This window comes from Vanacampus margaritifer, chromosome 8, assembly GCF_051991255.1.
Source record: "Vanacampus margaritifer isolate UIUO_Vmar chromosome 8, RoL_Vmar_1.0, whole genome shotgun sequence".
Classification (NCBI taxonomy): domain Eukaryota; kingdom Metazoa; phylum Chordata; class Actinopteri; order Syngnathiformes; family Syngnathidae; genus Vanacampus; species Vanacampus margaritifer.
The window spans coordinates 8,047,574-8,074,997 of NC_135439.1; the positions used below are offsets into that span (position 1 = coordinate 8,047,574).

At 38.6% G+C, this 27,424-nt stretch overlaps 1 protein-coding gene across 4 annotated transcripts in view; it reads right to left on the reverse strand.

The window, feature by feature from the left end:
• kaznb (kazrin, periplakin interacting protein b) overlaps nucleotides 1-27,424 on the reverse strand; it is an 86,488-nt gene that overhangs the window by 17,402 nt on the left and 41,662 nt on the right. For 2 of the 4 annotated variants that reach the window (XM_077574481.1, XM_077574480.1), the window contains one exon: nucleotides 5,191-5,298. In XM_077574481.1, coding sequence (XP_077430607.1) covers nucleotides 5,191-5,298 — 108 coding nt within the window. Of the gene's footprint in view, nucleotides 1-2,616; nucleotides 2,856-5,190; nucleotides 5,299-17,063; nucleotides 17,201-27,424 lie in introns of those variants that run through there. The other 2 variants (XM_077574483.1, XM_077574484.1) reach the window with 2 other exon arrangements.

Consider the following 27,424-nt stretch of genomic DNA (forward strand, 5'->3'; position numbering starts at 1 on the left):
GGATACTTAAAAAAAATCACAATCCATTGCATACAGGTACTAAATGGCGTGTCCACTAAGTGTTTATTCATGTGGTTAAAGCGAAGTCCCTTTTTAATATTGGCAAGCAACACAGGATTATTATGAGTACAGAGAATTAATATGACTATGAGAGAGATAAGCTCTGCAGAGTCTGATAAAAGCTGCATGCATAAACAATACATGGCTTTAAATATTATATACTAATACTAAAGAGTCGTCTAAACAGAACAATGAGCAGAGTGATCAACACACTCCGCAAGCCAGTGAGGGACATCATCAAGGTTATTTGTATGTGCTTTGAAGGAGAGTGTTTCAACATGGCATTTAATGTGCATTTGTTAGCATGCAGAAAACTAGTACTTGAATCGTATCACAAAGACTAAATAAAACGTTAATATTATAAAAAAAGTCCAAATTCAAAAATGGTGCGATGCTTTATGTGGGGCCGCTCATTGACGTCACTTTCACGAGCACACTGTGAGTGTGATGATACCATCTGCTTTTTTTTCTCTATTTTTTGCTTTACTTCTCTCTCTCTTTTTGTACAATCTGTCCTTCTGATATTCATCTGGAATGTGTGATTGCGACTACGAGTACAACAACAACAAAGCCACAAAAACACATAAATGTAATGTAAACTTTTCATTCGACATCTATATTCTAACAAATAATTGAATATAAAATATAAAAAACACAATTGAATTAAATCAACAGTCATTTACACTGTGGCCATTCCCCCCCAATTGTGTAATAAGTTATAAGAGACATAAAACTAACTAGCACACTAACTAGTATGCCATACAGCTAATTGATTAACTGATTCTCAACCAATGTGCCACACATATTATTGCCTAACTAACTAACTAACTAACCAACTAACCAACTAACTAACTAACTAACCTTGTGGTCCAATTGCGCAAATAACTCACCAACTACTGTAGTACAGTACATCCACAACTAACGAACCAACCAACTAACGAACCAACCAACTAACTAACTAACTAACTAACTAACTAACTAACTAACTAACTAACTAACTAACTAACTAACTAACTAACTAACCGTGTGGTCCAATTGCTCAAATAACTCACCAACTACTGTAGTACAGTACATCCACAACTAACTAACTAACTAACTAACTAACTAACTAACTAACTAACTAACTAACTAACTAACTAACTAACTAACTAACTAACTAACTAACTAACACCTGTAATCCAATTAAAAACCTGACTGACTGATTGACTGACTGACTAACCACCTAACTACTACTATAGCTATCACAACAGAAACAACAACAACAATAATAATTCAATATCATTAATACGTATTATGTCATGGGCTTGTGCAGGTGTCCCAATGTGACATGTATGGAGAGATTCATCTTAACCCAACTAAACATCCTCATTAAGCCACATTTTCAACATATATGTACAGTACTCTGCGAGCGTGCTTATGCCTGCTGGTATCCGCATATCCACATACCACCAGATTCGTGCGCGCTGTGCTTACATTCTATTGTGGCAGATTAACAGATAAGCACGTCGTCCATAGGCACTATCTAGGTCGGCGCATAATGACACTGACATCTTTACTGCCCAAAAACAATCTATTATATTTGCATTAGAACCCTCAGGATGATAAACTGTAAACTACATGCTACGATATACAATACAGTAGTACTACAGCATGTGCCTCGTAGAATTTTATACTTGTAGTAGTTGTACAGTTTGGAATGATTTTCCTTGTGTCACATTGCTCAGATTTCGGATAGATAGAGTCTGGTCACGGAACAAATTATGCAAACTCAGAAATCGAGGCACCAATGCAATAAGTATGGAATATTGTAAAGCTATTGGATACATTTAGAAAAATATTAAATGAATATAAAGTCATATAACTAAATAAAATATGTATGTAAATTATCTATAAATAATAATAAAAAATAATTCACAAACATTTTTTAGAAAATATATGTAAATGACAAAATGTAGTGAAGTAAATATATATTTTTAGACATATTATGGGATAAAATATTGCAATAAAATATTATTAAGTCATGCCAATTAAATATTACATCAATAAAATATTTAGAAAATTATCATGTGCAATTTTTTTTCTCCACTGGTTGCCAATGTATTGTTAACAGGAAAAATATTGTATCATGGATGTCCAACAAAATGCATTTATCTCCAGATATTTCGTTTTGACCCATTTTGTTGTTTTTGTTTTCAGATCTAAATAAATCACTTGGAGATACTGTACATCTTTTTCATTGTATGGAGATGATCAGCTCAGCAAAAGCTAAGCAAAAGTCACTCATAGTGATCATGTTATTCTCAAGGTTATTTCTATGACAGTGACATCATCCATACAAGACAACTTGCTGTAAAATCAAAGTAGTGCAATAATGACACCTTAAATGTAAGATTGGAGCATTAAAGCACACTGTTCTGACCACTACTGAGACTACAATATGAAAACAATGACACCGTGAACTTGAACCCACTCCAGCCTCGGCTCACATACGCACATGCACGCACACACACACACACCAAAAAGCCTGGACCTTGTGCATGCGTGTGCGTGACTCACCGGCCTTCCCCTCCTCCCTGTCAGACCTCATGGCCTCGTTGGCCCTGGCTCGGCTCGGCTCCACTGTCAGGCCCGTCAATGTGTGCTCTCATAGCAGGTGGAAGCAAACGCGAAACACACACACACACACCGACCGACACGTTGGACACAAGCAACATACGCCACTCGTGTGAGAGCGCTCAACCGGCCAGCCAGGCCCCGCCCCAGAACAGGCCAGGTAACCAGGAAGTGGTCCCTAGAAAGCGTCTTTCTCGTTCTGCGTGTGTTTGGAGGGACACACCCAGCAAGTCACCCTCCCCCATCCTGTGGGAGTTCATGAAGAAGGAGGCGGAAGAGGCGGGGGAGGGGAAACTACACCTGAAGGCTCAGGTGACAACAACCCAGGTGAGTCAGAGGCACACTACCGCCATCTGATGGCTGAGAGCTGTAACAGCACAGGAAGGAACAAAAGAACCTTTCACACTGCTTCGAAAAGACGAACGTGTCAGGTTTCCGTATCAGAGCAGCAATTTCTTACATCACAACAGCTTCCATCTTCTGTTCTATAACAGACACGTTGAATGACTCTTGATTGATTTATTTTTTATAGTCAATGCTAAGGCGATGATAGTCAATTACTGAAAATGCTGCAATATCACCACCCAAATTCATTCAAAGCAGAATTTCTTTTTGTTTGCTACACTTGACTTCCTCGATTTCATCCACACTCCTCGCTTTCATCCTGACACTTCTTCAGCCGCTACATTTCCACTCTCTCGCTGTCTTTTTTCCCTTTCAGCTTAACACCCAACACTGTATCATTCATTGTCCGCGATCGCTTTTAAAAGCCCGAAGAAGTCGTCAAAAAAAAGCCCTCGTCGCCGGGCGGGGGAGTAGCTAGAGAGCCGCAGCGGAGACAAACCGAAATATTAGTTAGAGTCAACCACAACGCAGGCCCGACTTTTGATGGAGAAAAAAAAGGCACTAGCAGGTACTGAGGCAGATTTCTGCTCTCAAGCGCCCCCTGCAGCTGAGAAATGGAACTGGAGATGCAAACAGGAAACACTCATCCATCATGAGAGTAAGTAAACAGTATATAAAATGGATGGATGGAAACTGGATCGAAGGACCAAGTCATTAGGTAATGCAGAGGTTGCCATGGCGATGGCAGAGGATGCAAATTACCTTATTGCCTGTGTAGCATTAACATGAATTTGGAGCGTGACTAGATTTTGTTGCTTCATTTGGCATGGGGGAAAAAATACATCAAAACTGAACAGTAACATTAGCACTGAGGCTAGTGCTAACACAACATGGGGGGGCGTCCTGGCTGCTCCATCAACATTACCAAGAAAAAGTAGATCATGTAGGATTTTCATGGCTACGTTGACCAATTGAGTCCAAGTCAGCTTAGCATTGACATGAATTTGAAGGCGTTGATGCTATTTTGCAGTCACGTTATGACATATTGTTGCTTTGGAGTTGAAAATAAACGAGAGATTCAATTGCTTAGACTAAAACAGGGCCAAGTTCAAAGAGTGCCATTAGCACTGAGGCTAGTGCTAACACAACATGGGAGGTGTCCGGGCAGGTCTACCAACATTACAAATAAATGGAGTAGATCACGCAGGGTTTCCATGGCAACAACAGATCGATAACAAGCGAGTTTAGCATTGTGGCCGCTTAATTTTATGTCTGTATTGCACCATGTATAAACACTGCGCACAATTCGGAATGGTAGCATTAGCATTGAAGCTACCTAAATAATGGTCTTCCATAGAAACAGCAGAGATGCTAGCTTCTTTGTCGCAAGCTAACGTAGCACTGTGAATTCAAAGCCGTCTAATATACTATTTTTATTACAATGCTTGTAATTGTATCACTTTTCTTCACTTCATTCTTGTAATATTATGTTAAAGTACAACTTTATTTTCACAAACTAAAACGTTCACGTAAAATCACAGCTAATAAATCACAATACAAAAACATTTATTGCCTTTTTTTCCCCACCTAGAAAATTGCAACATTTGTTTGAAATATTGTAAAAAATTGATCTCAGAAAAATTAAGAACATTATATAACAATTCTCTTAATTTCTCCTCAAGGTTACTTCAGTATTATAACCCATGTTGATGTCACGGTGGTACTATTGTATTCAGAACAATGGAGCCTAACAGCAGAAGCACGAAGTGTAAAAAGAAATGGACACAAAGGTTTAATGGATGTGTGACCAATTAAGCTCTTCATGATACTTTCTCTTTGCAAAGCATACCATATATGCTATAATTACAGGCTGGCAAGTGTAATTATCACACAGTGCAAAAAAAATAAAATCAATCTTTTTTGTGAATATGAAGAAAATCGGCAGCCTCACTGATGCAACTCCAGAGCAATTACCTCTTTTCAAACTCGAAGGCCTTTCTCACATTTCCCATCCAAAGCCTGCAGTGCTGTTTAAGGTGACCAGCACACACCTTTGCTCCTTGATTTAACCTCTCTCCTGTCTCTTAACTACCCTGATAAATCCCCGCACGCACGGTCGCCACGGCAACGTCTCTCTGGCTCACTCTTTCGACACCGCAGGCGAGCGCGTACCTTTGCCCAGCGAGCAGTCGGGGGAGCCGAAGTCCATCAGGCTGGAAATCTCTGCCGGGTAGCACATGTCTGTCATCACCGACTTTTGCCTGTGATGCACGGCTGCATCTGCAAAGAGGAAAAAAAAAATCAATGCGGCGATGAGCTGGAAATTGGATTCGGTATTTGACGTTAAATTTTAAAGGAAAATACGGTCCAGAACCCACGCAAATTCAAAGAAAAATGCTCTATTGAGATATATAGATTTTTTTAAATTTTTTTTTACATTATCTGTTATTGTTTTTTGGTTTTTTTTTCTGGGGGGGGTATGTATTAAGAGTTGAGCAGTCATACTGGTATCAGTCAGAAAAAAAGTGGTATCAAACATCCCTAAATTAAATAAATAAATACAATTTTGTTTTTGGAAGGTCAAATCAGCATTTTCAGTTTCATACAATGTAGTTTGAATGAATGAATAAATGAATTTATTTCGAACATGTCTAAAAAAAATGAAATAAAAACGTCACAACAACAACACAAAGCATTTACACATGTTCGGAAAAAGAGTAGGAAGAAGTATAAACTTTTTAAACTCAGTTGGGTCAGAAATAACCCAACTATGGGTCAAAAATGGACCGATCCTGAGTCATTTTGACCCAACTTTGAGTCAAGAAATGGGTAAAACAATTCATAAATATTGGTCAGCTCTTTTACTTGGGTCTAAAAATTGGGTCATTTTATTTAAAACAACCCAGAAAGTTGGGTCAAATTGACCCATAAAGTGAATTGGTGCATTTTTGACCCATAATTGGGTTACATTTGACCCAACTGTTTTTAGAGTGTACCCTTTTATAACTTATCCAAGTATAACTGTAACTGTTACAAGTCTACGTAAAAAAACTAACAAACATGAACATAATATACAAATTGTATCCTTATAAATGAATAACACAAATATACTACGAAAGACATAATCACTCGTATAAATACAAAAGTTTGTATATAATTATTCTCAGCTTTGTTTATACCTACATCTCAGTCCTGTCTAACATATTTCCTCTTCTCTGTACTTCTTATACTTGTGTTTAAACTTTAAAAATTCATATTTCTACTTTGTTTGGTATTAATCTCCAAATTGTTCCACAATTTCATTTTAAATAAATAAATAAATAAATTCCTTTCTGGCACCACACGTTCACGAGGTTAAGGCAATATAAACAAGACAAAGGAACTCTATCCAACGTGACAGCTGTGAACGATGACTTTTACATCTCCCCAGCTTTCACCTCAGACAGTAAATCTCCTTTACGAACAACAAAGGGACAGAATTGGACAATTACACACACACAAAAAAAAGCGTCGGTAAACTGGTCAAACAACAAGACAACAAGTCCGCCCCTATGAAATAACCGCGGACTTTTTTTTTAACACCCTGACCAAGTGACTTTCTTACGTCCCCCCAGGGGACACGTGGAAAGTGAAGCTGCATGTTGTATTTTTCTCTCCGGCGGGCTAACAAGACGTCTAAATCAAAGCGGCGCCGACATTTTTACTCGCCTGCAGCTGAACAACTTTTTATCTATACGAGCGCATCAACATGTCCTTGCGATCAATCAATACGCCGCACGCATGAAGCTGGAAAAGATTCCGCAAGGCCGCCTGAGGGCCATGTGAGCCCGCCGCCCCTTTAGTCCCCCGTGGAGACAAAAAGCCCCTTCAGGGACACACCCATTACACAGCGAGGGAGGAAGACGAGGGCGAAGATGCTCCCCGCTCGCAACTAATGGTTTGAAAAGCTCCACAGTGTAGGAGGATGCTGGAAGTCTTTTTAGTTGTTCATTAGTGTAGCGTGCACTTGAACGCCTCATTGACTTCAAGTCCTTGTGAAGTTTTTCCCTTTCCCTTTTTTTACGCGAGCTGTTTGTGTACAAAGCAAATAGCAGGCTTGTGTCTCAAAAGTGCTCAGGTTGCTTGAGACTAAGGCTGGAATAGCTCAAAAGTTGATATTTTGAAATGTACCGAAAAATATTGAAAAGTTCCTGGTCAAAATCGTTAACAGGAGAAGTATTTCATTTGGGGTCTCAAAGGCAAACCCAGTCATAAGGCCCTCGTTATCTGTGTACTGCAAAAAATGTCAATATTAATGTTTAAAATCAACTGAATTTGAATGCATAATAAATTTAGCTTTTGAAGTGGTTTTAAAATAATGTAAATTAAGACTGAAATAATATTGCATTAAATCAAAGACAAATTAAGTTTCAGTTTTGACGAGATCTCGGAGCCCCAGGAAATTAGAACCAGGAGTTTGCTTAATAGTAGGGTCACCCCTAATAATAATAACAATACAATCATATTTATAATAATCATATTGTATACTGCATGATAGTGCTGCATAAAATTAAATAATTGTTTCCTTGATGATGTTACAAATTATTTTAAAACATGATGGGATTTATATATATATATATATATATATATATATATATATATATATATATACACACACACACAAAATATTAAGTACAAATACACAACCTAATGACAGTAAAATATGTCTACAAAATACTATACTACATGTAAATAAATAGAATAAATATAGAATAGAAAAAAATATTTCTGCTCACAACAACAACAATAACAATAATGCCAATACAAGGAGGCGAGTGTCTTTCATGTCTCTTTTTCAGGTCGATGTTGACTATCTCTAATCACGGTGATCATGTCAGGGTCATCAATTGTGACGATATAAAATATATAATAATAACTTCCAGCCCACTGAAACCTAACTTACATAATAAGTGTCCCCCTGAGTTGTTTTTACCCATGACTTGGTCAGCTAGGCGGGGTGAAAATCCAAAGCCACTTTCAAGCAACTGCCAGAAACACAATCACACAGACGACCTGCCAAGCAGAAACACTCCCTTACCCCACGGGTTGGACATGCCTGCTATAATGCCAGATGCCAAAAAGGTAAGCAGAGCTGCATTGAGTTTTTTGTACCAAAGTAGTGTTTGTTGTGTGTTAGTGTTATTTTACTGCCACTGCTATATTTCCATAAACATTAAAGTCATATCAAAAGAGGAACTGCGGATTCCCAACAAATGCACTGTTTGCCAACAGCTGTAAATGTGAGGCCAAACACATGCAAAAGTGCAACGGTAGGATGCGCGCACACACACACACACACACACACACACAAGCGCATTACAGCTCATCCGCTTAATACTGCGGGTCACAGCTGGTACTGGCGGTTCTGGCAGGAGCCCATATGAGCCTTGCTGGACCACAACAGCTAGATGAGGCTGGGCTTTAAAAAAATTAAAAATAAAAAATAAAAAATGGGGGGGGGGGGATGGGGCTAAACAAGGAGTCTGCCAGCAAAAAAAAAATCTCCTGCACCTTTTTTTGTGCCAAAAGCTGCTAATGGTAAAAATAAATAGTTAAATCAAATAAAAGCTGCAAAATGGTAGCAGCTGATTTTTTTCCTTTTCTTCTCTCCACATAACCAATTCTGCGGTTGAAGGAGTTCTGGCTTTTATCTGTCATTTACCAGCTTCTAACATTAGGCAGAGGAAACAAGCCCAAAAAAAAAAATAAAATAAAATAAAAATACAATGGCTACGCTAACATTGATTCAGAATGAATAACAAACAGAAAAAGCTCTCAAAATTTCTACTGCCCTTTTTATGCCTCTATCAGCTCCAGGAATATCAGTTGTTTTTTTTTTGCAGAGGACAAAGAACCTATAGTGTATATAAATCTGTCAGGATTGTTATGTAATCTGTCTCCATCTTTTGCTCCACCAGTTTGACAACAAACTTCAACTGCAAGTGGCAAAAAAAAGAGCTTGAAAGCTATTTTTTGGGGGGGGAGGAATTGCTTATCGCCAACTTGCTGCTGGTTGTTAAATGAGTTTCCGCTACTGTAAATAAAGATTTGACGGCAACTGTTTAACCCAGGAACAGACTAAATCAATTACCAATTACCAATTCTTCCTGAGGGGTAAACCTCGACTTGTGCTGGAGCTTCCATTGTTTTGCTTTCTTCAGTATCCCAGCGAGATCAAGCGTGTATGAGGAGTTAAAGGGAATAACTAGCTGAGCGCGAGAATAAAAGATTGAAAGGCTCCAGTCAGAAAAGTCCTCATCAAGCTGCATAATAGCGGGAAACACTAACACTTCCATTGGACTCTTCTTCCTCTGCCGCTTTCATGCTCTGATCGCAGTACACTGTGAAGTGCAGTCAAGGAACGTGAGTATCAATAATAGAACTGAAACTAGCTTGTTAGCAGCTCTGGATGAAACAACTACAGATAGAAAAGATGGTGGAACCTGCGCAGTTTCTATTCAAACTGAATAGGCAATCTCATTTTATTTTTTTTTTTAAATATATGTAAGAGGCAACATGTTACTTGGTGGTAAGAGTTAAAAAGCTTGTATGGTTTCCACAAGTGGAAAAGCTACAAAATGGTTTGTGTTATTATTTGACTAATATTACTATCATTATTTTGACAGTTTTTCTTGTCTTGTGACAGCTTTTTGCTTGGCTTTGTTTTCCTCTGTGATTTTCTGTGATCACAGTTTTTTTTATTTTGGTTTTGTTTTGACTGAAGCTCACTGAATTAAGAAAAAATATCCACTTTAGATAATATGCACCCACGCTTGCTTTTGAAAATAAAAATGTTTACTGTAGCGGGGCTGTTTTAAGTTGTAATAACAGTGTTGACCATTAGATGGCAGTCATCGCTCAAGCTCACCTACAAACTCAAGACATCATCAGAGAAGAAAAGAGAGCAGTTCTTGGCCAGAACTCAGGACTTAATTAGGTCAAGAAAAATGGTGTCCTTCAGGCAAAACAGGAAGTAGATTATATGTTCACCTAATTTTGAAGTTAATTGCCTCCAATTAACTTTTTATTTAGGGGTGAAAGAGACACTATGCAGACAAGGATGCCTTTTGCTCTGTTGATTAATGTGCATTGTATAAACCAAATTGCAAATTAAACTGTGCCAGCAGGTACTAGTTATCCCCAAGGACAATATGAGTAGCTCATGGGTCTGTTCTAAAAATAGCTCACTGTGACTTACTAAGAAGAATCTAAACAGAAGAAGAATGTTAACATTTGATTAATTAAATTAATTATTTAATTAATTTATTCTTATCATGGTAGACATTTCTTCCGTGCCAAATCTTCAATATTTTGTTTAAAAGTAAAATACTTTTTTTTTTAATTCTTTTTTTTTGGGGTGGGGGGGGTTTTCTATGAATGTTGCAGATTTATAGATTGTTGCATATTGGTCAGTGTCTTCACATTAATGAATATAATTAATTACTAACATATTAGTATGCAACAATTAGATTAGTAAAGACATTTTGAGCAAATTGGTTATTTTAGAAGTGTGTATCCAACTGGTAGCCCATCACAATAACGAGTACTCAGCTTCCAGTTCTAAAAATGTTGACGACCTTTGATTTACAGTCAACTGACTTTTGACAAGAGAAGTGGGATCCGCCCTCAATCACAGGAACAAACGCATGCTAACCTCACACAAGAAGGCCGAGCCAAGAATCGAACCGGGAACCTCACAACTGTGAGTCAATCGCGCTCGCCACTATCCCACACTGTGCTGCCATGACATGAAAATGCCAAATAAAAAAAAAAGTGCCTCGGAAGAATCGCATCTAAGGACTCCACTCCTCCGCAAGATGAAGTGTCCATTGTGGAGATTGTCGCTTGGATGCGACTTTAGCAAATGTGTTCCCACAAATAAAATGGAGCGAGTAACCTTGTAAGCCACGCCATGACTTGCATTCGCAGCCGGCGCGACAATAAGTGCTAAATCTTGAAGGTCATCGCTGTCCCACTGACTCAGCGTTTCACTCGGCAATGTCTCAGCAGGAGGTGGAGATCATCACTTACTCCTCTTCAGGGCCGATGACTTGGAGTGTAGCGGAGAAGCACTTTGCGATATAGCATCGTCTCTTAATGCCTGCGGAGCCTACGTGAGGAATTGTAAATTAGCCAGCGGTGTTTTATACACTCCATAAACACGCCGGGCGGCTGCTACGGCTGTCTTCATGCATTTTACAAATACTGCAGCTGTTGTTAAAACCTTGGTGTATTTTCAATGTTGCTGTTTATTTGTTTAGAAAAATCAAGGCTGGAAAGTCTTAAAATGTGTCGTTATTCTCATGGAGCTTGAAGTGCTTTGCATAATCTGACTCTAAATTGTCATTTGGTGTGAATGTTCATACATGCCTGTGATTGGCTGGCGTGAAGGTTCAGGGTGCACCCCACTTCTTGACCAAACTCACCTTGGGTAAAGGTTTTGCAATCTGTGTTTGTTTTGCGCTCAAGCTTGACACATTGGACTGGTTGCTAAGCGACCGAACAGCAAGTGGCCCGGTGCCTTTTCCCACTTGTCTGGACGTGAAGCAGGCTGCAGGTCGGCAATTTGGATTTGACACGGTTACAACGGAAGACTGTGGCTTGGATTTTAAGGAGGAGGAGGAGGAGAAGACGAGCGGCAACAAGGAAAAGTGTGTTGACAAATAACCACTCAACACAGTTGGAGCAAATAATTAACTCACAAAACAACCTAATTTTCAACCAAAATAATTTTCCATTTTTGGAGTTGTTTTGTAGCAACCCCCCCATTTTTGACGAATGTTTTGTAGGTTATTCATTTGACTCAACTGGATGAGTTACATTAAAATGTTGGGTCAAAGTGATTGTTTTTTTTGTTTTTTTACCCATAATTGCCATATTTTTGACTCAATTTTTGTTTTAGAGCGTGCACCTATTAACAATTTAAAGCAGAGAAACTGGTGGCCCATGATCAATCAATTTTCCCAAAAATATGTTAGAAAAAAATCTTTAAAAACAAAAAAACAAAACCCTGATAAACATTTAATACATGTTTTCCATGAAAATCAGGGAAATGGGGAGAAAAAAATTCCCGGGGAAGAAAACAGCAAAGAATACTGCAAATCTGTGCGTGCCAAATTTTAAATGATGAACTGCAGTTTTAAGTTGTAATATCAGCATTCTCCACTAGATGGTAGACATTTCTCAGTTTTGCTTACTTTTTTTTTTTTTTTTTTCAGGAGAGCTCAGTATTGTTCATTCGATTTGACATCATCATTGCTCCTTTAAAAAAAAAAAAAAAAAAGTTTTGCTTACTTCTTATTCTGCCTAATAATTGGGGGGGGGGGGATTTTGAATGATATGCAGGACTGATTAATTGAGTGATTTTTTTTTTTAACAAAATTAGCTCTTGCACTTAATGCCGGTTCCTTGTTTTGTGCCGTACTTGGATGGTGATTAAAATGTCGGTATGTGGTTATTTTGTTGTTCGCTTCAAGCCCTTTGTTGTTGTTGGGTTAAGATAGTGGATCTCTTATCCATGCATTGAGAAATGTAGCCTGAAAATGAAGCTCATATTTTGCAACTACAGGTATTTTGTCCATATTTATGATAGCATATGTCATAAATGTGGTTAAGAAGTACAAAAAAAAAAAAGTGCCCCCCTCCAGCATTTACGCTATCAATCCCTGACTGAGAGTCTTCCATGAACCTAACTTGTCAGTTTTTTTTTAAACGTGGAAGAAAGTCAGAATACCTGGAGAAAACCCACACAAGCACCCTGAGAACAATCAGGTGGTGGCCAACACATGACACATTATGTATATTTTCTCCTACCCCGTTCAAACTCCGGAAATAAATGTTAGACGATGCTTTGCTCCTACAAAACAAACTCATTTGCACCTCGCGCACCATCAAAAACTCCAGCACTGATCAACAGTGTGCTGATAACAGGCATCGTTATTCATCTTCATCGCAACATCATCAGCCTTCATTCAAAGCGACAAAGCCAGCTCGCTGTCAGCACAGACGCAGCACGCCAGGACTGCAAACAGAAGATGGCCGCCATCCAAAAGCCCCCTCGCCTGTCACACGCACAATCGTCCACTGACTTTAGTGCTCCGCTGAGTGATTGATGTCATCTCATTAGCTGAAGGAGGACTAACTGAGGACACGTCAGTGCGTTCCCTCCTCAGCCTCCTTCCTTCCTTCCCCTTCGCATCGTCCTTCATCAATCAGCTCTTCTCAGAGGATTAAAACCTCCAAATCCCTCAGCTCACTGAGCGCGTCCCCCTCTTTGGGATTTGGTCTTCTTTTCCTGGTGACTATTAAGATTCCCCTCGGGTCCCCATCGCTCCACCTCCTGCTGCTCGTAGATGCTCTCCACCCTGGCCCCGCCAGCACGCTCAACAAACGCCGCCGCCACCTCGTCGTTCGGCGTCACCGATCAACATCGCTTGGATCGGCCAAGTGAGCCTCGCAATATTTGGGGAAACCGCAAAGAAAATACGAGGAGAGGGCAGCAAAGATGGATTATTTTTTGCAACAGTAGCATAAATTGCTTTGTCACCTCACTGAGGAATCCCACGTCAGTGCTAACAGACTTTACAATCAATCTGAATCCTGATTGTTACTACGACTCAAAGTCTGTTTCAGTGTGCCAGAATATGACAACTAACATACTTTTATTTGGCATTTATTAATGTAAGTCACACATTATATGCACTTTGGAAGGTATAACATTGTGCTTAAATACTGTATAAGGAAGAAAAAATACCTACTTCAGTGATTTGATTAAAAATGTATTACACAAGTTAAATAAAAAATGTACTTCGCTAATGGTAATGCAAATGCATTGTAATTGAAAAATATATCACACTTGAAATTTAAAAAATAAATATATAAATAAAAAACTTCAAACATGATATATATATATATATATATATATATATATATATATATATATATATATATATATATATCTTCTCAATTATTTTTTGCCCCAAAAGGAAGAAAAAAATGTGAGCAGCAAAGTGGCCATTCAAAGGTCATTTCAGCCATTTTTACAGCCAGTGTTGTGTTGCTGATGGTCATGGGTTCGTTTCTCAACACTTGAGTAACTTTAAAAATAAAAAAATAAAAACATCAAAACTGGTAAAATATACTCAAAATCTTATTGTAAAATTTACTTAGAATATCTGAGTGAAAAACGTTTTACAGTGTACGGGCCCTTCAAGGATAAACTTGTCTGCCATTTTTATTTTTTTTATTTTTTTACAACTGCTACTAAATTCAAGAAATGTCCCACATTTGACTTTTTTCTACCTTATCTATATGGATTGCCAGTTTCCTGGCTGTTGGCGAAGACATTTCTTAAACAATAATTACATTTTTGAACTTTTGGATTCAACCCAGAGGCGACGTAACCTCCAGAGGCCCACGCGACTCCGCTGGGGACGCTTGGCGGCTTTTGTAAATGAGCTCAGTGAGTTTCCTCTTCATAAACATTCTGAAGGAGGACCTCTGCAAGACAGAGATTCATTGATGTCTGCCATTTATTTCGATCCTCTTTTGTGGTGAGGACGACGACTTTGGTTTTGTCCATGCTTAGTTTAAGGCCTTAATTGGGACTATTAACTCATTCACTGCCATTGACGGCTATAGACGTCAAAAATTCATTTGAACTATTTCTAGTTTAACATTTTTTTCCCACTTTTGTTAACAAAAATATGAAAACTTAGATTTTTTTTGTATTAGAACAGATATAAAATTTGTGTAAAAAATGTGTTTAAAAATTGTAATCGCCCGACGCCCCAAATTTTTCTTTATAATTTTTTCTTTAAAAAAAAAACATTATTAAAAATGTAAAAGATTTATTTATTTTTTCTAAGGAAAGGTTATTAAAAATTTGTGGCATCAGGCGATTAACAATTGTAATCATAATTAATCGCATGACTTCACTAGTTAACTCACGATTAATCACAAATTTTATATCTGTTCTAAATGTACAAAAAAATCGAGGTTTTCATACTCTTGTTAACAAAAATGGAAAAAAAAATTGTAACTAATGAAATAGTTCAAATGAATTTTTGACGTCTATAGCTGTCAATGGCAGTGAATGAGTTATTGACATTTACCTGAGTCAAGCCTCATATTTAAATGAGCCCGGCTTTGGGCTTAAGCCTTCTATGCAAAACCAGCTTGACTTCTGACTATTCGATCAAAGGCGCTTAACTTCTATCTCGCAAAGTTTGAATTGACGACTCCTTCTTTTAGTCTCGTATTCTTTTGATCCTGCCAACATTTCACTCATGAAAACAAGACTCAGATACCGTCGTAAACGTAAAAGTGAAACTAATAGCAATATGGCTGCATCTTTTAGTCATTAAAGTCATTTCATAATAATTCATAAAATTGAGTTAAAATTAAAAAGATGTAATATACTGTAAAAAAAAAAAGAGTTTGATATTGATTTGTGTTGAGGTCATTTTTCTGCCACTAGATGGCATAATTGCATTTGTAAGACATTTGTGACAGCTCAATGCATTTTTCTTTTTCTTTTCATTTCAAGAGCTATCGAATCCTTAACATGAAACAACTTGTGAAATTTTGCACATTTTTAAAATTGTAAAATACAGCTTTACCCACAAATATATGCATTATTATTAAATTTATTACTGCTTCATTTCGGCGTGGATGTGTCTGCTGCGATGCGACTGGAATTCCCCCAGTACAGGCTTTCCAAGTAAGGGCCGGTCATTAATTACGCGTTAAAAAATGAATGGCATTAAAGGAAATTTAAATGAACTGAAAATGAACACTTATTTTGACACCCCTACTTTCTACATCTATCTCCACCAATGACATGTATATATATGACTGGCAGAACAATGAAATGCTCTTCTATTAGATGTGAGAATGTACAACTAACAAACCCGTTGGCGTTGACGTTCATAAAAACAGAATGAGTCATGGCTTAGTGGAAGTACATCAGCATTGCGTCCAAAGTAAACTGGCTCAGATTTCATATGTCGAAATCCATTTGGGAGCCATTTGAGACAAGTTTATCATTATTTCCGTAATCAGACATTTTTTGTGACATTTTCGCTTGCTGTGAGATTTTTCCTCATTACTTGAAATGACAAAGTAGTTAACATTACACATTGTTCCTAAAAAAAAAAAAAACAGATAATAAAAACGCAGTATAGGAGACTAGTGAGTCTGCTCCCTGCTCTGTATTCAATATAAAGTTGCAGGTGGCACCGAAAAAACAGCAGCAACCAATAGCCAACCTTTTCCAAACACTTTCTGTTATCATTTGAAGCACAGAATCGAAATAACCATGAAACAAAAGCGTCATCTTTAGGTCCGTGTCACCATGTGACCCCGACATAGAGGACGCGTGACGATTCAATCACACCCGCGTCTCGTTTCATAATGTGAGCGTGCCATCTGAGTCGCAAATATTCTTAGATCAACCATCTACACCCCCCCCCCACACACACACACACACACACACATTAAAGGTCCACATATTGGAGATCACAAGGTTAATTTACATGGCAGTGCGTGTGCATGCATGCAGATCTCAACACAAGGCCACGGAAAACACACAACCTCGTGAAATTGGAGGTCACAACACCCGCACACACGTGGACTCGCACCCCCGAAACCTGACTCGTTATTCTTGTTGACATTGGTGAACGAGTCCCCAATCAATTTGTATCTTTTGTACTTTTCTGAAAAAACACTTCATAGTCCAACAGATGAAAAATCTAATTCGATTAGTGTAAAAACCTAATCTAATAAACTGTAAAGTACGGTGGCCTAAAATGTCAATATGTTGAACTTTTTAGTTTAAAATGTTTAACAAAGATCTGCTGTGTATTGTGGCCAAAGGTAGAATCCAGGTTGTTACAATAACAATAAATAAAATCCTTGTTGCCGGAGAGAGGAGCAGCGGCACGCTAAAGCTAAGCTAACTAGCATAAGAGCGAGGCTAACGACAGAGGACGCGCGCATTTCTTTACCTCTCCGCTTCTCCGAAGCGCGCAGGTTCCACGGTATACAACTTGGCCGCGGCATCTTCTGGCCGCGCGGCACAAAGTCCATGTCCGTCCTTCCCGTCATGTGCGCTGATGCTCACTCTTAACCCTCTCATGATGGGGCGGGCGGAGCTTGAGCTTACTTGTGCCCAGATGTGGCGCAGATTAGCGCCCGTCGCATCACTTTCATTACCACTCTCCTCCGCTTTCCTCACAAAGCCCGCCCAAGCTTTTAGCCTCGGCGCAGACCCGCGGGCCCCCTGCTGGTTGGTCCCACACAGGGCAGACGATGAGGCACGTTTTAAGTCGCTCACAGTTCTAGAATCAGCAGGAATCTTTTAAGTAATGTTCAAAATGAATATGAGAAATTTAACTACAAATGTCAGTAGAAATTGCATGTGAATGTGAAGAGCTGATGTTGAAATGAAGTTCAAAGTGTGGTTCGAGGTTTCCCTCTAGTGGTGCGCAAAAGAATCACCAAGTACAGTTCAGTTGTATTTAACTTTTAAGTTCTATACTTTCGCATTTTAACTTTAAGAACGGTTTGTTTTTAATATTTAGGTACATTTTTTCAAAATTTCACACATTTTAATGACACTGACATACTTTAAAGCCTTTAGTTTATTTTTTTTACACTTACTTTCAATTCTATTTTTAAAGAAACTTTTTAAGAATAAAAATATTGTCTCCTCTCAATTTTGGAATATTTGGAATTGGAGCTTAATTTATACATTTTATATATTCACATTTCTTAATTTGAGAAATGACTCGTGTTAAATACTGAATCCTTCAAAAAGTAGACATTTTTAGGCATTCTTTTCAAGTTACAATTACTTTTTTTTTTAATGGAACATTTGTTAGCTTTCTCCGTTAATTTATGGATTTTCTTTACGGACATTTAAATTTTTATTATTTTTTTGTAAGATTAAGGAGGATTAAAAATAAAGTTAAAATGATTGAGAAGCGGTTGAGATATGGTGAATTTGAGATGAATTTTTAAAAATATCTTCCATTAATTTGGGAAATTTCTCCATTTTAAAATATGCAATTCTTCAAAAGATATTTTTACAAATAAAAGTTGATCCGAGGCAACTGGATTCTTCTTGTTTGTGTTTTTAATGGTTTTCCAAAAACATTTAAGAACTAAATGACTCATTATGCTAATAGGCTACCATTATGAGGAACACTTCCTGGTATGATGCAATGCAAACTAAAAGCACAAGAAAAACTAGCGTCCACTCCGACGGGCTAAATGGAAAGTGAACATCATCAAGCATCTCAAGACAGAATTCATTCCAAAGTCATTATATTGAGCAGGTGTGCCTAACGATGTGACTCCGACACCGCTACCCGCCGCGCTCATCCAAGCCAACGAATCCCTGGCGGTGCCCGTCTGCATTACATCATCCTCATTACAGCCCGTTGGTCTCTCGCCTCGCGAGTTGCGCAGCATCGCAGCTCATTGGGCCGCTAAAAGTCTCCAGGTTGTTTTGGTGTGTTGCTGTTTTTTTTAACCTTTCAGGCCTCGGCCTGCCTCATCCTCATCAACTGTCTCGCCCGCCGCTTCTGTTTGCCTCTAAAAATATTCTCTCATCAACAGAGCTGCGTTAAGGATTCAAAATCATTGTGGACGAATGCTGCAGTTTAACAAAGGAGACGGGACGCATTACAGGAGACGAGCCCTGCCGAGACCAAGCATCACAACACTTACAAAAGCCGCCACATTTTCTTTTCTTTTTTTTCTCCCTTATTGGCTCCGTAGCCGCACAGAATAGCAAAGACACTCCGTCTTATGTCACCTACAATGAGCGTGTACGAAGCGGCTTTCAAAATGTCCAAATTGCTTTTCCGCATGAAATGACAACGCTACACTGGATGGCCCCCCGATTTCCACGTCGTCACTTGTAAAAGATGAGCGGTTAACGTTAATGGTGGCAAGTTAGCATGTCTGCCTCGCAGTCGAGACGCAGGTTTCGTACAGTTACATTCATTAGCTTCAATAAAAACGGCAATATATATATATATATATGTATATATTAGGGGTGTGCCAAAAAATCTATTCTCATAAGAATCGCGATTCTCATTTAGTACGAATTCAGAATCGATTTTAAATGTCCCAAAATCGATTTTACTTAAATTATTTTATACGGTCTTTCTTGCCTTTGTCTGTGTGTGCCTTTATTTAGAGCGCTGTTCATGTTATACCCGGTTTGGCCATTGAGGGGCAGTGTGGTTCCACGCGGTCTAATACACTGTTAAGTTGTGGCCACATTAGAGAGTAGAAGGAAAAAGTCACAATCAAGTTATTCCAATAAAAGTTTGGGGTTTTTTTGCAGCGTGGAGCCGTTCTTTTGAGTGATAAAAGTGCCGCGAGTAGCGTACTATTTAGCATTAGCGAGTCAGAGTCAGACTGGAGTCGACCATTATGATTCCTTGAACATCTATAGATTGAAGCAAAAATCATTGTCAATCAAAGCAAAAATCGTTCCTAATTGAAAATCGATTCTGGATCGAATCGCAGACCCAAAATCGGAATCGAATCGTGAGACATTCAAAGATTCCCACCCCTAATATCTATCTATATATATATATATATATATATATATATATATATATATATCTATCTATCTATCTATATATATATGTTGGGATATGTTGGGAACAACATTGAGGCGATGATGGACAGATTTTTCCGTCCACCCCCGCGATTGTAAATGATGTTTCCGAGCCGGGCATCAGGAGGAGAGAACGACTTGCATCTGCAGGTGTTTGCACACCTTTTCATTTATTCATAAAGTGCGCACAATGTGGGCTAATCCCTCACAGGGCCCGTGTTAAAAGGTCAAAATGCGGGCTAATTAGCGGGAGATGCAGAGATTAACGGGAATTAGGGCTCGACTGGAGCCACGCATTGACTAGCGGGATCTTTAATTGAGTCCAGATGGAGCAGCCTGTGATTCGAGTAAGCAAAATGGAGCCTATTGGAATGAACGGACGGATCTCACAATTAGAGCCAATCGGGTGTAACGGCGGATGGGAAATACGGAACAGATAGAAGCTGCCTGGAAAAGGTCAGACACTTTGTATTTAATACAGAGCAGTTGAATTCACCCACTTTCGATTAGCGTCGCAGGTGAGCCCCTATTTCGTTCATTCAGCCCTTTCGGCATGGCTGTTTTTGATTGGCTAATGGGCAAAACAAAGTTATTCTAAAATATTTTGGTTGAATTGGATGACAATGACTTTAAATTTCACTGCCATTGACAAGTATACTTGTCAATATTACATTTTTCATCAGTGATGGGGGGCTGAAATAACATTGTTTCACAAAAAGCTCTTTTTCTCCGCTTTTTGTTTCAAAACAGAGCATTTCGGTGAAACTAACCATTTTCTATTGTTGATTACTGAAGAACGGAATAAGGTAGAAACAAACTTTTTTTTTCTGATGAAAGATGAGAATTCAATCTTTCATTTGGTAGTATGTGTGTTTCCATAGTCCAAACACAACATTTTCTGTGGGCCTTGAAAGATCAGTCAAAATGCTTAAATCGGCTGGCACTGGCGACAACCCGTTTCTGAAAACGTCTGGCAGTCAAAGTTAAAGTGTATTACTCATTTGCTCCCCAAAACATATAAATAAGTTCTATTTTAAATATTACCAGTGTCCCAAAGACGTATTTATATGTTTGTTTTTTATTTTTTTATGCTAGAGAATACAGAAGGCTTTGATGCAGCCTCTGAACTGAAGAGAACGGTCAAATCAATGGTAGTTATTACAAAAACGGCCAGCAGGTGGCAGCAGAGTATAAGAGATCAACCAGGGCCATGTTGCAAAAAGCAAATTTTCCCTAGTGTTTTAAACAGGTTTGTGAATAATAATGAAACTTAGCTATAGCAAAGTCTAATGTCGCCTTTATGAAATAGTCTAAAAGCAAAAGTGAGGCAGAAATGTACACTCAAATGTTCTAAAGGCACCTGTGGAATGACTCACACCCCCCACCCCCCTCCCTTCCCCGCGCTCTAATAACACCTTAATGATGCTACGGTTAGGATAGCGCCGAGGCCTCATGCTTTATGGACTGACCTCGGAATCAATTCAGCAGCACGGCCAGTCTATTAATGGACATTCTCAGCTTGTCTCATAAGCCAAAGTGGCCGCTGTAGCTCCTGCAGGATCTCGCAATGGACAACGAGCACACACACAGTCGCCATAACGGCGAGGTAATAGAGTGGTCGTAAGACGCTGACGCACGGCGGCCATAAAAGAAAAGAAAAAAATATATCATCACAATCTCTGCAACCAGCCGGCCGCTGCGGCAACAAAAAGGCTGAAAGTGTTGTTGCGAGAAAGACAGCATGAGGGTGGGATGGCTCGGAGGATTCATTAGTGGTTTGGGAGCACATTCCCCAACAGAAAGTAGCGAGTCCACCGTCTCGCAGGCGGTTACTCGGGAGAATTGGCGGGGGAAGCCCCCCGAACGTGAAACCTCAGGAAAAAAAAAAAAAGGGCTGCGCCTCAACTTGGAGGTTTTTGGTGGCCATGTTTCAATGGGATTCATTGTTCAGCCGCCAGGATGGAAGATTCCATCGCTAATGTAGAGAAAAGCCTTTGTGAGACTTTCAAGCATGACCCAGAAACGACAGAATCTACTACTGTACATTCAAACATGTACAAAATAAACCCAAAACCTCAAGGAGGAGCAAGATGATACAAGGGGGGAAAAAGGAAACATACTTTTATATATATATATATATATATATATATATATATATATATATATATATATATATTAGGAGTGTGCCAAAAAATCGATTCTCATTTAGTACGATTCAGAATTGATTTAAAATGTCCCAAAATCGATTTTATTTAATATATATTTTATACTGTCTTTCCTTTGTTTGTGTGTGCCTTTATAAGCCACTTAGGAGCAGTGTGGTTCCATGCGGTCTGATACACTGTTAAGTTGTAGCCACATTAGAGAGTAGAAGGAAAAAGTCACAATCAAGTTATTCCAATAAAAGTTTTTTTTTTTTTTTTGCAGCGTGGAGCCGTTCTTTTGAGTGATAAAAGTGCCGCGAGTAGCGCACTATTTAGCATTAGCGAGTCAGAGTCAGACTGGAGTCGACCATTATGATTCCTTGAACATCTATAAATTGATCCAAAAATCATTGTCAATCAAATCATTTTGAAATCGAATTTGAATCGAATCGCACACCCAAAAATTGGAATCAAATTGAATCGTGAGACATTCAAAGATTTGCACCCCTAATATATATATATATATATATATATATATATATATATATATATATATATATATATATATATATATATAGTATTGCTAGACGAATAGTTGCAATATTCCAAGAATGGAGTCTTAGAAAACCTCGCAACAATTTATAATCTTACAAGCATAAAGTTGAACTATTATAAAGTTGAAACTTTATGAGGAAAGTCACAGTTGTATGATGGGGAAAAAAATCGCAATATTACAAGAATAAAGTTGAAACTTGACAAGAGTAGATAAGGTCAACATTACAAGCTTAAAGAAAAATATCTTCCAAAATAACTTCTTCTAATTCAGTATGTTTACTACTTCTGCCTTAAAATGCTATTTGGGATTAGCCTCTTTGAAATGCACTCAAATATTAATTTCTATTTAACCAAGATTGAGCCTGACATGAAAGCAGACGTTAATGAATTTGTTTTTTTAAATAGACGTTTTAAACAAAAACATCCTCTACAAATAGAAACATTCATTCATCTGGCAGGCACTTTTGTACAATTATTTTTAAAACATAAGATAGCGGTGCCTTGAGATATGAGTGACCTGAATTTTTCGAGACGTGATGCCCGTCAAACTTATAGCTTGCCTTTAGTCCGTTAGCTTAATGCTAATAATAACGGGAAGCGCATATACTATATAACCCTTGACGTAAGAGATATTTTAACACAAAAGTGCAACAACACATTTGACATTCAATATGACAGGGCTTAGTCATATATTCTTTATCCTCTGCTCCAGATGTCCATGCACATTACTATCTATCCGTCTTTTATTGCCCCCATGTGGCCAAGGTTGGCAGGGGCAGCAAAATGGCCATTTAAGTAATTCTTTGTGTGTTCTATTATTCAATTCAATTTTCAATTCATTTTTTTTTATTTCATTCTTTTAAAAAAGTAATGAAAGGGGACAGAAAAGTAAAACTTACGATGTGCTAAATATATTTTTTCTCAGTAATTGTGCTTTTATACATTCTTTAAAAATACAAATAGACTGAGATGATTTAGTTTTATAGTCAAATGTTGAGTTGAAAGACATCGTTCTTTTTGTTTTGTTCTGTATTTAGGTTTGGAAAAAATATCTGTTCCTCTTCATTTGTACTCTTTCCCTTAAAAAAAAATAAAAATAATTGCATGTTAATTGGTCAAATTTCATGCTAGGCTTTATACATTATTTTAAGGCGGTTAAACCTCATCAATTCATTAAATTTTAGTTTAATTAAGTTTTTAGTTGTATAAATATTGGATTAGTGTGATCTCTGTATCCACATCCGAAAATGACACGAATAGCACGTTTTTGTAATTATGTCATCATTGTATGTTTTTTTTTTTTTTTTTTAATCAAGTACATTTTTATAGAGTGCTATTTTTCTCATAAAAAAAAAAAACGCAATATAAAATTTGTGGTTGCTATTTTTGGGAGGTTGGAACCAATTCATGTCATTTCCATTCATTGGATGGTGAAATATGAGTGATTTAAGTGGCAAGCGTACCCACATAACAAAATGAACTCGTATCTCAAGGCACCGCTTGCATCTTGAAATGCGTTAAGCAACACGTGCGCGCAACTCGTGCGCAACATCTGCTTCGAGGGCAAATGTAACCCAAACGTGACATAAGTCTCCAGGAATGCATATACACGACCTCCACTGTATGTGTGCGAGCTCGTGCATGTGCGTGTGTGTGAGCACAGCACGGCCACTCTAATTGGCGACCTGATAAATATTTGTGTAAAAACCTCTCCGGCGGAGGTGAAAAGAGGTAGGCAGGCTTTTAGCGCTAATGCCGACAGCGAAAGCAATCATTCCAAATGTCAGCATTTCATGCATGGGGGGGTTGTGAGGATGCGCAAACATTAGGAGGTGCAAATGAAGGCGAGCACGGGACCGCCTGCTACATTCGACATGACGACAACATGGGAAAAGCCTAGTTAGAGCCAAAGTTAGAGTTTCAAATTTGGGTTCCATGCCTTGGTTAGGGTTTGAATTTAAGGTTTCAAACCTGGTCAAAATAGAACTTCCAATTAGAGTTTCCTTCAAGAATTGGGGTCAAGCCTGGATTAGGAATTTAAATTAGGGTTCCGGTTTCATATTGGGGTTCCAAACCTGGGTTAGTGTGGTCAAGTTTTAGAGTTTCGAATTAGGGATTGACGACAATGTTAAGGCTTCAATTTAGGATTTTAAGACTTTGGGTTGTCAAACAAAAGCTAGAGGTTTGTTAGGGTAAAGTTAGGTTCTTAACCAACAAGTTTGACCTGTAAGATGTTATTTGCATTTTTACACGTCTGTTCCATTTATGTGTGGCAATTTACTCCCAGAAACGTATAAATATGTTTTATTTTAACTGTTTTAAGTGTCCCAAAGACATATTTATACGTTTTTATGTGTGTGTTTTTTATAGAGCATACAGAAGGCTTTGATACAGCCTCTCAACTGCAGAGAACAGTTGAAGAAATGGTAGTTATTGCAAAAACGGCCAGCAGGTGGCAGCAGAGCAAAAGAGATCAACCAGGGCCATGTTGAAAAAAAAAAAGCTCACTTACCCACAGTTCTAAAAAGATTTATGAATAATGATGAAACTTAGCTATATTCTAATCGTAGAGACTCTAATATTTATTTTGGTAGGTTCCATGTTTTTATAGCAATAGAATACAATATTCTGTGGGCCTTGCAAAATCTGTCAAAATCCAGTAAAACAGCCGGGAGCGAAGGGGGTTGCTTCAATGAAAATGGCTGGGAGTAAATGAGTTAATAGGGATGAGAATTGATAAGAATTTTTTCGCTTCCGATTCCATAAGCATCTATTTTTCTTTCATTGTAATTGATGTAAATAAAGTGTAAATAAAACCGCCTGTTTCTAATTTCTTTTGACTAACCAATCTGAAGGATATGGAGAAGCTTTAGAGCGGCGAGGCAAACGAGCAGTTCTGGATTGTGTTTCAAAGTGCAAACATGCGGCGCAACATCCATCACGGCGACGTCAGAAGTGTTCTGCTTCTCGTCGCCGTGCGGGAAAGTCACGCTTTGGCAGACCGACTGCCGGAGATCTGCGCTTCCTCAAAAGTCATTTCCCTCCACGCCGACTCCATTTTTCGCTCGGGGGAGGATTTAAACGAGCTGCCCGGACAACAACAATACCTACTGTGACGGCGGCGGCGGCGGAGGCTCTCATCACCGTTAAAGCAATGAGGCGTTTGAAATGGATGTTGGCTGCCTGCCTTCAGCGCAGTTTGAAGTTGGGGCTCAAACGGGATTTGGATGATTCCAGGTGAAAATGTGCAAAGGGGGACACACACTGTGTTGAGAACCACATCAAGATGCGGTTGCGCTTTCAAATTAGGGTTTGAAGGCAAGGTTAATGTTTCAAATCAAGATTTGAAGGGAAGGTTACGGTATTAAATTTCAGTTTGGAGCTTCAAATGAGTGGCAAAGTTGGGGTTTTAAAAGTCAGGGTTTCAAGCCTGGCTTAGGGTTTCAAACAAGGCTAGGGATTTTAAATTAGGGTTACTGTTTCAAAATTAGAGCTTGGAGCTAAATTTAGCATGTCAAATTAGGGTTTCCAGGTCATTTTAGGGCTTTGAATTAAGGTTTAAAGGCAAGGTTAGGGCTTCAAATGAGTGTTTTTGTTAGGGTTTGAAATTGAGGTTTAAAGCCTGGTTTAGGGCTTTAAATCAGAGGTTTCAAGTCTTTGTTAGAGTTTGAAATTAGAATATGATGGTAATGGTAGGGTTTCAAATGACACTTTAAAGGCCAAGTTAGCATTCGGGTTTCACATAAAGGGAAGAACAACTTGGTTGAGTCCCACTTTTTCAGCACGTATTTGATTACTCTTGGCAGCATGTGGATTGTACGGAGGTTATCGGAAGCGATCTGTACCTTTGATTTGGAAGCATGCGGCGACTATGTGGAAGGTTCCGCAGGCTGACAAACAAAACAGAAAGGACGCCGCTCCCCACAAACAAAGCGGGAATTAATTCCCCGCTTATGACAGACAGACGCACTGTGGTGAAGAATACAAGACGCCTGCAGACGACATGCGCATTTGTCTCATTTCCTCCACTCCATTTCCTTCTGGAAATGGAGAAACTTTGGGACACACAAAACTAGTTAGCAAGCGTGAACAATTCCACACACAAACAGCACGAGTCCATTCCTCGGGGTCTTTTGTGTACAGCGGACGTCCTCCGCTCCGGATTTAGACTGTTGACTTTCCTCCAAAAACAATTGGTGCTGATGTCTCATTTGACCAATAGAATACACACTGACCAACCTACCTACTTGGTGACCTACCTACCTACTGCGTTATCTACCTACTCAATGACCATATAACTACTTAATGATTTACCTATCAAACAACTAACTACTTAGTGACCTACCAACCTACCTACTACCTGCAACAAGCTACAACCTACTTGCTAGTTATCTACCTACCTACTGACTTACAGGCCAACTACACTATCTATTTAGTTACCCATCAACCTACTTATGGACTTAATGAGTTACCTGCCAACTAAACTACTACCAACCTACTTACCTACCTACCTGCCTGTCTGCAAACTTACCTACCTAGTTACCTAACTCCCCTCCTACTTGTTTATCTACCTATCCACTTTCCAACCTATCTATCCACTTAGCTACCTACCTACTTAGTTCCCAATCCATCCACTTACCTACTTAGTTACCTACCTATCTCCTTACTGAGTTATATGCCAACTCAACTACTGCCTACTTAGTTACCTACCTACCTACCTACCTGCCTATTTGGATAACTTACTGCCTGCTTGCTTGTCTACCTACCTACCTACCTACCTACCCATACTTAGTTAGCTACCAATATCTATGTAGTTTGTTAATTTACCTACCTAGTTAGCGAACTGCCTGCTTACTTAGCTATCTACCTACCTATCCACTTACCAACCTATCTACCCGCATAGTTTCCTACTTACCTACTTAGATGCCTACTTATCTATCTACTTAGTTACTTACCTACCCAACTACCTACCTATATCGCTACCTTCTTAGTTGTTTACCTAATTTAGTTAGTTACTATCTGCATAGCTGGC